This window comes from Poromitra crassiceps (genome assembly GCF_964638095.1).
Source record: "Poromitra crassiceps genome assembly, chromosome: 1".
NCBI classification, from domain to species: domain Eukaryota; kingdom Metazoa; phylum Chordata; class Actinopteri; order Beryciformes; family Melamphaidae; genus Poromitra; species Poromitra crassiceps.
Genome location: NC_139623.1, coordinates 105,140,995 through 105,156,935, shown reverse-complemented (window position 1 = coordinate 105,156,935; position 15,941 = coordinate 105,140,995). Strand labels below are relative to the sequence as shown.

At 41.8% G+C, this 15,941-nt stretch overlaps 1 protein-coding gene across 1 annotated transcript in view; it reads left to right on the top strand.

The window, feature by feature from the left end:
- Nucleotides 1–15,941, top strand: part of ammecr1 (AMMECR nuclear protein 1) — a gene marked incomplete at its 5' end in the record, with an annotated part of 63,317 nt that overhangs the window by 40,295 nt on the left and 7,081 nt on the right. The window contains 3 exons of the mRNA XM_083643120.1: nucleotides 1,658–1,772; nucleotides 9,454–9,544; nucleotides 9,633–9,729. Coding sequence (XP_083499246.1) covers nucleotides 1,658–1,772; nucleotides 9,454–9,544; nucleotides 9,633–9,729 — 303 coding nt within the window. The remainder of the gene's footprint in view (nucleotides 1–1,657; nucleotides 1,773–9,453; nucleotides 9,545–9,632; nucleotides 9,730–15,941) is intronic.

Below are 15,941 nucleotides of genomic sequence, written 5' to 3'. Positions count from 1 at the left end.
CTTCTAACTAGGGCTGGGTCGGTTTGAAAATTTTAAAACCGGTTCGATATTGCCGTCTAAACCGGATCGAACCGGTATACCGATTTTTTTTTGAAATAATTTTTTTTTTTTTCTTTTTTTTTTCTTTTTTTTTAAGCAGGGCTCCCGAGTGTGGCCCATAACTGTCTGTAGTGCAACTTCAGTCCACCTGATAGCGATAATACACCTCTAAGCTGGTATTGTCAACCAGCAATGATACTGAATAAAAAGAAGCAGGACACCTGTGTAACAAACACACCCTGTATTTATTTCTCATAACTATTCAGCTCAACTTTTCTTCTAAACATCAAAATAATAAATGAAATAAGACTTCTGCCTATAGTGCAACTTGAGAAAAGGCTAATAAAAACACAAGCAGTGCAATCAGAATGGATTGGCTTACAGCTGAGCTGCCTTATAAACTTCAAAACTCATAAAATTCACACAATATAGGGCCTAGGCATGGGTCGGTTTGAACATTTTGAAACCGGTTCGATATTCCCCAAAAAAACCTATCAAAGCGGCTGCAGTTGGTGGCGATAATGCACCTCTAAGCTGGTATGCTGCCAACCAGCACGAACACTGAATACAAATAAGCAGAACCTTTTAACTGTAACAACACACTGTTTTTATTTCTCATAACTATTCAGCTTAACTTTTCTTCAAACATCAACATAATAAACAAAATAAGACTTTTGCCTACTAGTGCAACTTGAGAAGAGGCTAATACGAACAATAGTGCAATCAGAATGGACTGGCAAAAAAAAAAAAAAAAAAAAAAATTTTTTTTTTTTTTTTTTTTTTTAGGTTTTTTCGGTTTGCACGTGATCAAACCGGTTTGGGCTCGTAAACCGAACCGGTAAAACCGGAAATCGACCCATGCCTACTTTTAACCTTGTGATAAGAGCGGTATGTCTGCTTCATGTGTGGGCGTGCCGATTTTCCCCCCTCCCCTCTCTGCTCGCTCTCTGGCCAGTCCTTCAGTCCTCCGCAGCAGCACGACACACAGGGACAGACGCAGCGAAAATGGCAGCGGCTTGTTCTGAGAATTTTGCAAGCTGCCCAACGCTTGTAGAGAAAGCAGATGCACGAAGCGAAATGTGGAAGTATTTTACTTACGTTGCCGACAGCGAAGGCAAGCCCCTGGACACATCAAACTAAGCCAGTCTGTAAAAAGTGCTTCAACGCGACGCAGGTGAACGGATAAACATCGAACCAGGCTATTTCTCTCCGACAGGGATCCCAACTTCTTCAAATATTTCAGTTCAAAGACTGGTTAGCGACTGTGAAGGATACAAGATACATGCCCTCTTAAGTCAAACGAGTGTGATTTATTGTATGACAAGCAAACTTATTTCACCATCGGAGTTTTGCCGCCCCCCCCCCCCCCCCCCGCCCCCCAACATACAGCTTCTTTCACAGCTATTTTTACACATGTGATCCCTCAGGTGTGAAGGGAAATTCCAGAAAATAGCCGTTATTGATTTACAGGCAATGTTCCTGTACGCATGTGTGAAAACGGCTTATGTTTTGCGTTTCTCTACTCACTGCAAGTTACACAGGAATTTATCAGACTATTATAATCAAACGTTTTTTTTCTAAATCACCTATTTTGGTTTTGTGCTCTTTTAATCTGCAGTGCCCTTAAAGACAGCCGCTTTCCCCCCATGACAAGGGATGAGCTGCCTCGCCTCTTCTGCTCAGTGTCTCTTCTCACCAACTTTGAAGACGTCGGTGATTACCTTGACTGGGAGGTAAGAGATGTTTTGAGAAGAGGTGCTTGAAGAGTATAGGAGGAGCTGCTACTGCGCATAAAATCATTTCATTTGTACTGGTTAAAGAGTTTTAGTGCTTCATAGCCTCAATGTTCTTTTCAGGGACATCTCAAACTTTCTCCTGTGTCACAACACAGCAGTGTTTCGACACATTCTGTCAGGTTGTCGAGTTGGTCTTTCCCAAGTTTGCACTTGCTTCCATGAAGTGTTTTGCTCTAGTAACAATTCTCTACTTATTAGGAGATAGAACCTTGTGCATTATATTGGCTTTGAATGGGAAGATGAAAAGGTTCAAGAACAAATTATTAGGCACAAGCGATGGTAGTGATTAGGAAATTAGAGCTGTGCATCTTCACTGATCTCACGATTCGATACGATTCGATTATACAAGTCTACGATTCGATTCAATTCGATTATACGATGCATCTCGATGCATCTCCGATGCATCTCGATGCATCTTAAATTGATGCATCACTTTTTCCGCAATACATGATTTATTTTTTCTCACTTTCTTTTTTCTCACTGTGTGGCTACTTTTAAAATAAAAGTGCATTTGGAATTGCATTGTATTATGATCCATAATTAAAATAAACAACTGCATGTACTTACATTCTATTTTATTTGATTATTAAAAAAAAAAAAAAAAAAAAATTTAAATAATCGATTTTTGATATTTGTTAATCGATTCAGAATCGTCCTATTAAGCATCGCGATGCATCTCTGAATCGATTATTTTTGGCAGCTCTATAGGAAATGCATGTAAACAATGCCCAACAGCAGTCTTCAGATTATGATTGGGATTGGGCCAGCATGAAGTAGCAGTTGACTTTGCAGAGGGTACAGTGTAGACGAGGTGTATGAGCGGGAGCAGCTTAGACAGATTGAAGGATTTGTAGTCATGGCTTATGTGGGGCCATAATGGCTTATGTGGGGCCATAATGGCAGCTGAAAAGAGAAGCCAGTGGCTCTGGCTGAAGAGAGAGCACAGTAGCTGAGCCAAAGAATGAAAATCCATCTTGGAACTAAGATATAAGTATTGCCGTGTGATGCTGTGGCACCACAAATATGTTTTTATATACTGTCCTCAGCTCCTCGTGCAATCTTTTTTATATAGGTAAGTCTATTGTTTGCTGATAAAAATGCAATTTCCAAGCCAGGGATCACAAAATGTATGAGCGTAAAAACTCTCCTAGCCTTTGTCTTAAAGAGGACATGACATGTTTCAGCCTCTTTGTCTTACTTAAAGAGGACATGAGATGTTTCAGCCTCTTCACCTTCTCAATATGACACTCTAATCCAGGGATGAGCAACTTTGATGATAGAGGGGGCACACAAAAAATTCCTCTGTACCAGCTGGCCAGATTGTGACCATGCACTTTCAAACCAGTAGCCTACTGTAACACCATCACTCCCAATTATAGCTACTAATTTGATGAAAAGGACTGGTAATCAAAGTTTATTATACCAACATTAATATTTTTCATATTCAAATTGAGTAATTCTTCCATTCAGATGACACCAGAAACTTTGCTCTAGCTTTAAAACAGCCCACTACAGCAATTTGATGGGGTACATCACCCAAATATGTCATATTAATCAGATGAGTAATGTTGCATGTGGAATGTGCATCCTGGATATAGTTTGTTACAATAGCGTTAGCTCAAATGCTAACGTTAAACAGTATGTGGATGGACAATGCTAACGCCATTAGCGCCATGTTCTGGGTTGTAGAGTAAAATAAAAACAGAAAAAAAAAAAAAAAAAATGGACCGAGGGGCCAAACTGAGTGAGGCCGCCAGTTGCCCACCCCTCCTCTAATCAATGGCAGCATTGGGAGGCCATCTTGCATACAAGCTGCACACAGGAGATCAATTGGATCACCTGCACAATCTTTTTCATTTTATTTTTTATTTAACCAGGCGGGTCAATGAAGAACAAATTATATCTATGTTCCATTGCACCGAACAATACACATAGTATGTGTATTGTCAATGTGTCTATAGTATACTGCAGTGTTTCCCTTACCACTTGCCAGGTGTTTTTTTGGTCGAGGCAATCGATGCTTTTTGTCTTTTTGTCCAGCCTCCCCTCTCTCTCTCTACATATGCACAGCCAGCTAATGTGAGGAGGTGTAGCTTCATGAGACGGTAGCCGCTTTCACACCGGCCTTGAAAGTGGTAAATGTTACGGAATATGTAATCCGCACCTCCGATATGGAAGCGGGGTGGTGAATAATTGTGTTGCGCCTTTCGTTCCGCCAGTGGAGGTAGTCATAGCGCCGTATCGCCCTCCACTCCGCCTCCACCTGAAAGGCTAGGAGCCGCGACACGGAACAGCCTACTATCAGAAGTAAGATAACCAAAGCATATCTGCAGTCTGTCTCGCCTGTTGTGCGTTAATAGACTCGGTTATAATAATAATCTCTCTCGCAATACTGTAGGTGCGCACAGAGAAATCCATCTGGAGCTGCTTTATGCACAGCTGCAAAATTATCTTCAACTCCCCAGAATATATTCATGCATCTGCACGCAGTACGTCCTCATAATAATGCAGGTGGAACATGAAGTTTTTTCGGTAGCCTACCTTGTCTTGGAGAACACTTTAAAGGATTACTAGTTTCTGCATTGTCGGCATATTTGCGTGAGCTGTCGACTGTTGTCTTTTCTCTTTGATGTCTTAACGAGCAGCTGTTGAGAGCTGCTGTGCATAGGCTACATGGTGATGGTTTGATTGGTTTGGTTGGTGACCAGCATCATTTTAATTTGTCTGACTTTGATTAATTATAATAATGAAACTCAGCGCCCATCGTTCACCCTCGTTTCAATCTGGGAGGGGTGGATGGCTGGACGCTATCTGAAAACGTACTCCGAGGCGGAAATATGGCAGGGCTGCTTGGTCTTGTGTGAAAGCAATTTCTGTGGCAAGGCTGCCGGTGTTGCGGGCCTTCTGAACTGTAATATTGCGAGATCTGTGTGTGAAAGCAGCTAGTCTCTAGTTTTCTAGTTTGGCGGAGTCCTGCGGGCCAACATAGAGAACTTTACTCCACCCCACCACCGGCATGCGCCATGCACTCAAACAAACGCACCTTGCTTCCCCCCAGCGGATGTAAAAGAGCTCGGTAACGCTTTAGAATACAGCCCGCAAATAACCCTAAAGTACAGGGTAACAAGATCTGTACTTGTACTACAGGTGTGGTACCCCGTACTTACCCTATAATTACAGATCTGGTTAACCTGTAGTTCCAGGCTAAATTCACATTTTGTACTCCGTAGTTACCCTGTACGTACAGGGGTGGTACCCCCATAATTACCCTATAAGTACAGATCTTGTTACCCTGTAGTTACAGGCTAAATTCACTTCTTGTACCCCGTAATTACCCTACCAGTACAGATCTTGTTACCCTGTAGTTACAGGGTTATTTGCGGGCTGTATTCTAAAGCGTTACCAAGAGCTCATGTTGTAAACATGAAACTAACATATTACACTTCTTTCCTCATTTCAATCCAGTGTGAGTAACATTACAAGTGTTCCAGTGAATTCAATTCAACTTGCAGTGTCAGATAATACTAGGCTACACGTAGCTCTGCTTGGTGAGCTCAGACAGCAGGTGACAGATAATACTAGGCTACATGTAGCTCTGCTAGGTGAGCTCAGACAGTGACAGATAATACTAGGCTACACATAGCTCTGCTTGGTGAGCTCAGACAGTGACAGATAATACTAGGCTACACGTAGCTCTGCTTGGTGAGTTCAGACAGCAGGTGACAGATAATACTAGGCTACATGTAGCTCTGCTAGGTGAGCTCAGACAGTGACAGATAATACTAGGCTACACGTAGCTCTGCTTGGTGAGCTCAGACAGTGACAGATAATACTAGGCTACACGTAGCTCTGCTTGGTGAGTTCAGACAGCAGGTGACAGATAATACTAGGCTACATGTAGCTCTGCTAGGTGAGCTCAGACAGTGACAGATAATACTAGGCTACACGTAGCTCTGCTTGGTGAGCTCAGACAGTGACAGATAATACTAGGCTACACGTAGCTCTGCTTGGTGAGCTCAGACAGCAGGTGACAGATAATACTAGGCTACATGTAGCTCTGCTAGGTGAGCTCAGACAGTGACAGATAATACTAGGCTACACGTAGCTCTGCTAGGTGAGCTCAGACAGTGACAGATAATACTAGGCTACACGTAGCTCTGCTAGGTGAGCTCAGACAGTGATAGATAATACTAGGCTACACGTAGCTCTGCTAGGTGAGCTCAGACAGTGACAGATAATACTAGGCTACATGTAGCTCTGCTAGGTGAGCTCAGACAGTGACAGATAATACTAGGCTACACGTAGCTCTGCTTGGTGAGCTCAGACAGCAGGTGACAGATAATACTAGGCTACACGTAGCTCTGCTAGGTGAGCTCAGATAATACTAGGCTACACGTAGCTCTGCTAGGTGAGCTCAGACAGCAGGTGACAGATAATACTATTCTACACGTAGCTCTGCTAGGTAAGCTCAGATAATACTAGGCTACACGTAGCTCTGCTTGGTGAGCTCAGACAGCAGGTGACAGATAATACTAGGCTACACGTAGCTCTGCTTGGTGAGCTCAGACAGTGACGGATAATACTAGGCTACACATAGCTCTGCTTGGTGAGCTCAGACAGCAGGTGACAGATAATACTAGGCTACATGTAGCTCTGCTAGGTGAGCTCAGACAGCAGGTGACAGATAATACTAGGCTACACGTAGCGCTGCTTGGTGAGCTCAGACAGCAGGGAGAAGTCCACGTTGAGCCCACCTGAATAAATTAACATTTCATGGAAAATAATAATATCCGCACTCCACAATCCACTTTGACGGCTGCGTCGGACTGAGGGCAGTTGGATGAAAATCGGTACAGATGAGGCGAGAGCTTTTTGTCACGAGTTTGTAATCTTAGAAGAAAGTTTACTATGGGCCGCGGACAGTAAGTAGCCTACATCTTTGTTCCTCTGGCTGTAATGTGTTGCCTGCTGTGTGTCACAGCACTGCTGTTGTCTGATGAAGTGATATTCGAGCCACCACACAGTGTCATCGCCACAGCCGGGAATGCACAATATTACCGGTGTTTTTCTTTTGTTTTGTGCAGCCCGCCCCTGCGGAGACAGAAGCTTTGATTATGATTGATTTTATCTCGCTGAAGCGTCGACGCTCTAAACATGGTATTTGGGACAGCCCTAAAATGAACACTGTTTGATACAACAGTGTGGTCGTGATGCAAGTTCATTCTGGAAAAATGGGAATTAGGAATGTATAATTGTCAGAATGAATGCTAGCTAGGAGCTAGCTAGATAACGCCCTGTAAAGGGTCACCCACTATGGGTCACATAGTTAAACTATTGGTCAAATCACGTTTGAATTTTCAGATGAGTTTAAAAAACTGGCTCATTAAAAGAAAGTGGAGTGATGGCGATGTTGGTGAAAAAGGAGCAGGTTAGCAGGGGAGGGTCTCTCTGCTGTCTAAAGGAGCAGGTTAGCAGGGGAGGGTCTCTCTGCTGTCTAAAGGAGCAGGTTAGCAGGGGAGGGTCTCTCTGCTGTCTAAAGGAGCAGGTTAGCAGGGGAGCGTCTCTCTGCTGACTAAAGGAGCAGGTTAGCAGGGGAGCGTCTCTGCTGTCTAAAGGAGCAGGTTAGCAGCGGAGCGTCTCTCTGCTGTCTAAAGGAGCAGGTTAGCAGGGGAGCGTCTCTCTGCTGTCTAAAGGAGCAGGTTAGCAGGGGAGCGTCTCTCTGCTGTCTAAAGGAGCAGGTTAGCAGGGGAGCGTCTCTCTGCTGTCTAAAGGAGCAGGTTAGCAGGGGAGCGTCTCTCTGCTGTCTAAAGGAGCAGGTTAGCAGGGGAGGGTCTCTCTGCTGTCTAAAGGAGCAGGTTAGCAGGGGAGGGTCTCTCTGCTGTCTAAAGGAGCAGGTTAGCAGGGGAGGGTCTCTCTGCTGTCTAAAGGAGCAGGTTAGCAGGGGAGGGTCTCTCTGCTGTCTAAAGGAGCAGGTTAGCAGGGGAGGGTCTCTCTGCTGTCTGCCAGCTGTTTTGAAAGGGGAGCAAATGGATCATTTTTTTTCTTTATGCATTTGTGAGAGACCAAGTTTTAAAGTGGTTTTACATGTTGGCAAATACAACTGAATTGACTGTATCTCCTAATAGACAGGACAGGCAGTGAGGCAGGGACATGTGAGTGGAGGCCCCAGTAGTGAAGGAGCAGCAGGACAGAGGGAGAGAGGAGAGGAGCAAAGTGCAGCTGCTGCTGCTGCACCAGAAGCAGACATAATAAGAACCAGATACAGCAGAAAGAGCAGGACCTGCTGCTGCTGAAGAATGCCCCGGCCCGAGTGCTGGTCGTAGACAAAGTGGAATCGATGGTAAGATTGAATAATGACATCACAACAGTGTAATCCTAAATGTCAATATTCTCCAAATCTGGCTTCAAACCGCCAACAGTTTTCGCCTCCGACCACCGCTGCTACAACTCCATCCTAAGGGAAACACTGTACTGTATGTTACAGCATATATAGACACATCGAGGCCCGACTGGAGTGTGGAAAAAAACTGTAACCCAGTTTGCTTCTTGGCAACGGAGGAAAGCAAGATACAATTCTGATGCAAGGCAACAGGAAATATGTCAGCTTGAGTATGTTAGATGGGTTGTTTATCGGTACCAAGACCAAGACTGTCCAAGTCAATATCCGTGGCCTTGTGCAGAGCATGCTTAAAATGTCTTGGGGTGCAAGAAACTTAAGGAGGCGAGCACACAGAAGGCATCTTTCATCAGCGGGTACCTTGTAAACAGCCTTTTTTGTGTGTGATGCAAATATAAGGATGACGTCTGTGTTAAGTTTTGTTAAAAGTTTGACTCAAGCACAGAATTGTTCACAAGAGTGCAAAGTTCTTCATACATCTAGCCTCCTAATTTTGCTCTCAAAGTGCACCACCGGACCCCCCGTAGAGGGTCCGAGGTCCACCCACTACTAGTCTCACAAAATCCTGTGGGGGAAACACCGATGCTGCCCCCGTAAGAGGTCTAGTAGTATACAGGATGATATTGTAAAAACTCTCTCTTGGCTTTTGCATTACACTCATATTATTCAAATTTGCAAGTGAAATTAATTGTGGTTTACTAAATTGATGCCGTTTGGTTAATCTCCTTGCATGGTCAAAGCCTTGCATGCACACACTGCACAGCCTCCCTGTTGGGGAAGCAGGGTTTGATATTTCATTCGACCGTGCTGACATGCTCTGGTGAACACACCACTTTATGATGATTGAACAACCATTAGACCTTTTATGTTGTAAAGGCGGTCAACCCACACTACCTATAATAACCCCTCTGTCCTCACGCCACCAGCATGCTGTACAGGCGGTTAGCTGTCAATCACTGTGGATCAATATCTGAGCCACTGTTGAAGAGGGTATCATTTATATGACTTTAGCGCATAAATCATTGTGGTAGGCACTGCGTTCTCATTTATTATGATCTTGAATCAACGTATTCTAAGGTTTTAAGAGGCCTGTGATGTAAGCAGGAGAACTCTGTGTTCTCCATATACTACATGCATTATCGCTGTGCTCAAGATAGAATTATTTATTTTATAAAAACAATGTTGCCATGTCTCACCTCTCTCTTTTGAACTTGATTCTAGGTGGGTGTCCACGGTATTAGGATAGAGTTTTTCAATGAAAAAGGATCAAAGCGCACCGCCACCTACCTACCAGAGGTTGCAAAGGAGCAAGGTGAGATCTTTTTGTGCCGTAAGGGACTTTATTACAGAAAATGAGGATATTCAGGAATATGTAATGAGATGAACTCCCTCTTGTACAGGTTGGGACCACATTCAGACCATAGATTCCTTACTACGAAAGGGAGGTTACAAAGCTCCCATCACAAATGACTTCAGGAAGACCATTAAGCTAACCAGGTGAGATGACATTTCACAAACACAGCATGAAGTTGTTCTCCAAATATGCAAATATACCTCAGACTTCCTCTTTGATGGCCAACACACACTTTAGATCCATGTACACACAAACTTTGCATATGACAAACAAAATGCCTTCAAATGCAGACCTGCCGACCTGCATGCATTTTTCGTACCACGCATGCATTTTGGCATCAAAGTACGCTGGTACTAGAGCTGCAACTATCGATTCTTTTAGTAATCGAGTATTCTACCGAATAATCCATCGATTAATCGAGTAATCGGATAAGAACCCTTTTTTGTGTTTTCAAAGGCTTATCGTAAATATACACCAAAAAATAAGATAAATCTCTTCAAATAAACAACTACATTAGTTTCTTTCTTAGAAAAAACAACATTTTGATTTTTAAATTGCATAGAACTGGCAGTGGCACCATTCATCTTTTCAACCTGACGTTTGAGTTCTTCCAGTGTACAGCAACCGTTAAATAATATGAATGAATGGCTTACTAGCTAGTTTACATCCTTCATTTACCTTACAGCTGCATGACACACACACTCTTTCTCTCTCACACATACTCACTCTCTCTTTCTCTCTCACACACCAACAGGCTAGTGTGATCACACACACACACACACACACACACAAAACGCTGTTAAATTAGCCGCTAACGTTAATGTTAGGTTGAGCTTTGTATTTCTCACAGAAAACGGTCCAAACTTCTCAGAGAGAGCGGTCGGTATTCACTAAAGCCTTCATATCTCAGGCTCTGTAGTACATAGAAACATAAAAATAAAAAGCATTTGAGAGCTTAACCCTTTGGCTTTTCGTATTATATTTGCTCTAATGTTCATTAAAAAAAATCTTAAAAATCTTTAACCCCAAAAAATAAAAAGATTCTAATGCATTTTAAGACATGTTAATAAAGATTACGGCAAATGTAACCCTTCCAAATAAAAAGCCACGGGTTTAAGCTGTCAAATGCTTTTTATTTCATGTTGATAGCTACTATACAGGCTGAGGAAATACGTTCTGAACCCTTGACAATTACTGCAGCAACGTTATAGCGTTAGCGTTAACGTTAACGATCTCTGTTTTGCAGTCGTTGTGAAGACAGTGAAAAGCCCCGTTATCTAACAACCACAACGGTAGTGAAACAACTTATCCAGCTAACGCTAGCTAATTAAATAACGTTACCTGATGTTGTAGAAGTTGATGCCTCTCTCAACGTTACAGCTGAGGAGGTGCTGCTAACGTTAGGTGCCTGCTTCATTCACCCTCAGCCTATCTAATACGTTACAGTCTTCAGCATTTAGCTACTGTAAATATATCTTGTGTTTGACCATGCTTCCTCAAGTTTGAGGTGTTTCCCTGGCCAGCTTTGCAATTCACATCACAAATGTTGCAACCAGTGTTGTCTGAGTCTATCTTGGGAAAGTGTAGCCACATTTTCGGCTGCTCCCGTTTGTTGACGTTTCAGGTAGAGTGACGGAATGACGTAACGCGCTCTCACGTGTTGCCTTAAGGTTCCGTCGGAATTTCTATTTTACCCACTCTCTTCTATTACTCAGATGCGTGTCGAGGCGAATCATTTTGGCCTCGATCAATTTAATTATTCGAGTTATTCGAGGTACTCGAGGAATCGTGACAGCTCTAGCTGGTACCATTTGTCAGTTAAAACTACGCAAAACCGATGCCGGTGAACTCAATGGTGCACATGCAATATCTAAGCGTGTCCTGTGTTGTGAACCCTACTTCACCCCGTGTCAATAATCTGACCAATCCGATCGACGAAAGGGAATGAGTCTAGCCAATCAGAGGCAGAGGAGGGCGGGTCATGACTTGGCTTTCAACTCCTTGCCGTGGGCGTGTAAAACAGTTGTTTTTTTCTGCCCTCTCAAACATGGCTGCTGCGGTCTTCACAAACGTCCACAGCTTGTTGATAACGCAGATGCACAGAGCGAAATATGGAACGACTTTGCTTACTGTTAGGGCGAGCCCACGGGCACGGACACAACAGCCCGTCTGTAAACGGTGTTTCAAAACTACGCAGGCGAACGGAGCAACGTGTCCAACTTGGCCAAACATCCCGACGTGTTGAAACGTGAGCGTCAGGTTAGCGAATGTGATCATAACATAATTACATGCCCTCAAGTCAAACCAGTGTTTTCATTTTGTGACGAGCACACTTTTTTCACCAGGCAATTAAGGGCAATGCGCTCAGTCGGAGTGCAGACTTTTGCCAAGAGGGCGTCACGTTATTGAGTCATAAGGCTGTTGTATCTGGTTGCAAATATAACGTTAAGTTATATCAGATCAGGCGTACCATGTAAAAGCTTTAATACTGTAACTAGGGCTGGGTATTGGTTCAAATTTCAAGAATCGATTCGATTCCGATTCACAAGGTTCCGAATCTATTAATCCCGATTCGATTAATTTCAATATCGATTTGGTTAGTGATACTAAAACCTGTTTTTTGAGCTGTAACCTGAATTACATGAGTGTCCAGTTATGTAACACAGGGGTTCCCAACCTTTTTTGCGCCAAGGAAGGTAGATACATGGGAAAAAAAGTTGCAGACCGGTTGTCAATTTGAATGGTTTTAGTTACACATACTCACCAGGTGGTGACGAAGGGTAAATAACAGCCTTTTCATCTGTCAATAAAGATACTTTCACAATTATGCACAGTGATTTGATTTCAGCCTATATAATTTCTAAAAGTAAATATTAATGATCAAACATTTCCATTTATGTAGCCTACAGTATTTATGTTTGTACTACAAACATAAATAAACGTCAACTTGAAACTATGTTTCAACTACCACACACAGCCTATAATATTATAGCCTATGTCTATTTAAAAAAATATATATATATACGGTATATATATTTTTTGAATAACAAAAAAATCGATCTCTGGACATATGAATCGATATCAAAGGATTAAAATAAAAATCGGAGAATCGAGGTTTTTTTTAACCCAGCCCTAACTGTAACACTATGAGCTATCCTTGATCTAATTAAAGATGGCTGTGCATGATGAATATACTGTAAGTGGTATCAGCATAGCAAGCATTCATTGTTTAAATACATGGTTGGTCAGTGCTCAAAAGCAGGGCAGGATCAGCTTGCTCAAGTGAAAGAGGATCCTTGAATTCAACTACAAGGCATTTAAGCAACATGAATTCATGCAAAAGAGTGAAAGTGGGTGATTAAAATAGGCATTGACATTGTCAAAAGAAAAACAAAAAACAAATGTGTGTGTGTATATATATATATAATTATATATATATATATATATATATATATATATATATATATATATATATGGTATATATATACAGTATAAATATGGTGTGTGTTATATATATTTATTAGGGATGCACCGATATGAAAATTTTGGCCGATGCCGATAACCGATATTAACATTGCTGTTATGGCCGATAACCGATATTTACCGATGTCGATATGATCTGTATAAAACCACATTTTTATGATCATCACATTTTGTACATACTGAAAAACACATGTTAACACTGAATTTGAAAAAGTTATGCATTTCTATATTTGCAAAGCCTTTGGAAAAGCCCATAAATCATAGATTTACTGCATTATTTCATATCAATGTGAAGAATTTGGCTGATAATGATAACCGATATTAACATTGCAACATCTGACCGATACCGATATGACCGATATGTTAAAAAATGACTAACATCGGCCGATACCGATATGATTGCCGATATATCGTGCATCCCTAATATTTATATATATATATGTACATATGTATGTGTATATATACACACACTGATGCTGCAGTACCGCGCCATATGATGCGGTGTGACACCGCGGCGCCCGTGTGTCGTACTCAAACCTTTTCCCCAAGGTTGGCAGGTCTGCAAATGGTTTTAATTCAATCAGGCTGAATGAAGGCTCCAAAAGTGAAAAGTCTCTTCTCAAGTGACTCAGCACTCCATCTGGTAATGGTTAGGGGACAATGCTAATGTTAAAGCCTCTGGCAACCCAGATATCAAATATCTCATTTTTGTATAGGATATCACAGCTGACCATCACATTGGAGGAAGGCTTTGCCGATTTTATATCCGCTTTGTATCATTATAATCTGGGTAATATATGCAGATGGACAGTGCTTACCTTGTGTGTATGTTTTCTTCATCGAGAAATCCACATTCGTCTGCCTGCAGAAACTCAGCCCGCCAACTGGTAACACTCGTTAAGGCTCTCAATGTGATTCTCCATGGATATGCACATACAGAATAAATAAAAAGAAACAATCTGTAGTTGGAACAGCCGCCCTCGAGCAGAACAGCTGTTCACTTCTGTGTCCAGAATTACGCATTTTTTGTAAATCTGGACATTCTCATACGGAAGAGCCTGGAATAAACAGTTTATTCCAGGCCCTTCCGTGTGAGAGCAGTTTAACTGCAGAGCTCTTGGTGCAGGAGAACATGAAGAGAAGGTAAAGGCTGCTCATCTGCATATATTACCAACATAATGATACAAAGCAGGTTGATAATCGGCGAAGCCTTCCTTTAATTGCCCCCCCCCAAATATGAGTTTAAAGAAATGCTCACAAATATTAGAAAACGGAGCTCAAAAACAGCCAATCTGGCTGCTCAGATCGTTTCTCAGGACTGGGGGGTGTGGTCACATCATGTTCTAGCTACCTGTCCAGTGTTGTGAGGACCCTCATTGCACCTGATGAGCAGGGATGCAGCATGGACATAACACTCCCTCTGCAGCACCTGGCAACAGGGAGGATTTTATAGATAGCCTAGAGCAGGCATCACCAAATGGCGGTCCGGGTCCGGACCCAGACGCTGTCCTATGCGGACCCAGACATATAACTGATAAATCATTGAGAATTATTAAAGTTTGACGGAGCGTTTCAATTTCAACTGGCGCAGCGTTTCTAGACTTCACGGTACTACTTCACCAGCCTCACAGACATCACAGACCAATTGCATGCATTGATAATCGCATGCGATGCTACTCAGAAAATCACGGTCGCCACTGGCAACCCATGTGGTGCTACTCAGCCAATCAGGGCCGCCGCTCAACTGCTGCAAGAACAATAATGGCGTCTCCCATTTCCAGAAAGATCAATGAGGAAAACACAGCCATAAGTGCAGTTCTTGCAGAAATAAACTCAATAACAACAATTAAACACGAACACTACTACCAGCGGAGTTTATCGCCGTAAAATATTTTTTCGTCGTTCTTCTGAGATGGATGGATTATTTTGGACTGCATGTGGCGACACTGATTGGCTGAAGAAGTTGTCTGTCAAGACAAGTACTCCCGCCCACTGAAGATACCGTTATCAGGATGGGTCTACCAGGCTGGTCCAGCTGGGCTACACTTCTCTCATTGAACAAGTGAAAGTGGGGGAATTGTTAAACTGTGCTCAGATAGTTTTGGTTGAGACTGTTAAAATGTCAAGTGCAGTTAACTAAAAGAAGAAAAAGGGAACTTACAGTACACTTTTTATAAAAAAATTCTCAAATTAAGCTCTCTATGTATTTTACTTTTTCAATACAGCCCTTATTTTACTTGAAAGAGAAAAGACAGTGTATTTATTATTAAAGCACGTAATACCAGTTAAACGTGAAAATATATATATATATTTTCTTGAAAATATATTTTTTCTGAAAATAAACATGGTCGAAATACTGAATTACTTTATTTGATTTAACAGTCAATTGTTGACTACATGTAGATGTTGATAGAACTATTAGGCTACTTCAATATATATGGCACAAAAGTTAGACGTTGCGTTTAGGGGTGGGTTAAAAAAATCGATTCTCCGATTTTGAATCGATTTTTATTTTAATCCTTTGATATCAATTCATATGTCCAGAGATCGATTTTTTTTTTAATTAAAAAAAAAAAAAAAAGTTTAATAAACATAGGCTATAATATTATAGGCTGTGTGTGGTAGTTGAAACATAGTTTCAAGTTGACTTATTTATGTTTGTAGTTGAAACAAAAACATAAATACTGTAGGCTACATAAATGGAAATGTTTGATCATTAATATCTACTTTTAGAAATGATATAGGCTGAAATCAAATCACTGTGCATAATTGTGAAAGTGTCTTTATTGACAGATGAAAAGGCTGTTATTTACCCTTTGTCACCACCTGGTGAGTAAATATATGTGTAACTAAAACCATTAAAATTGACAAC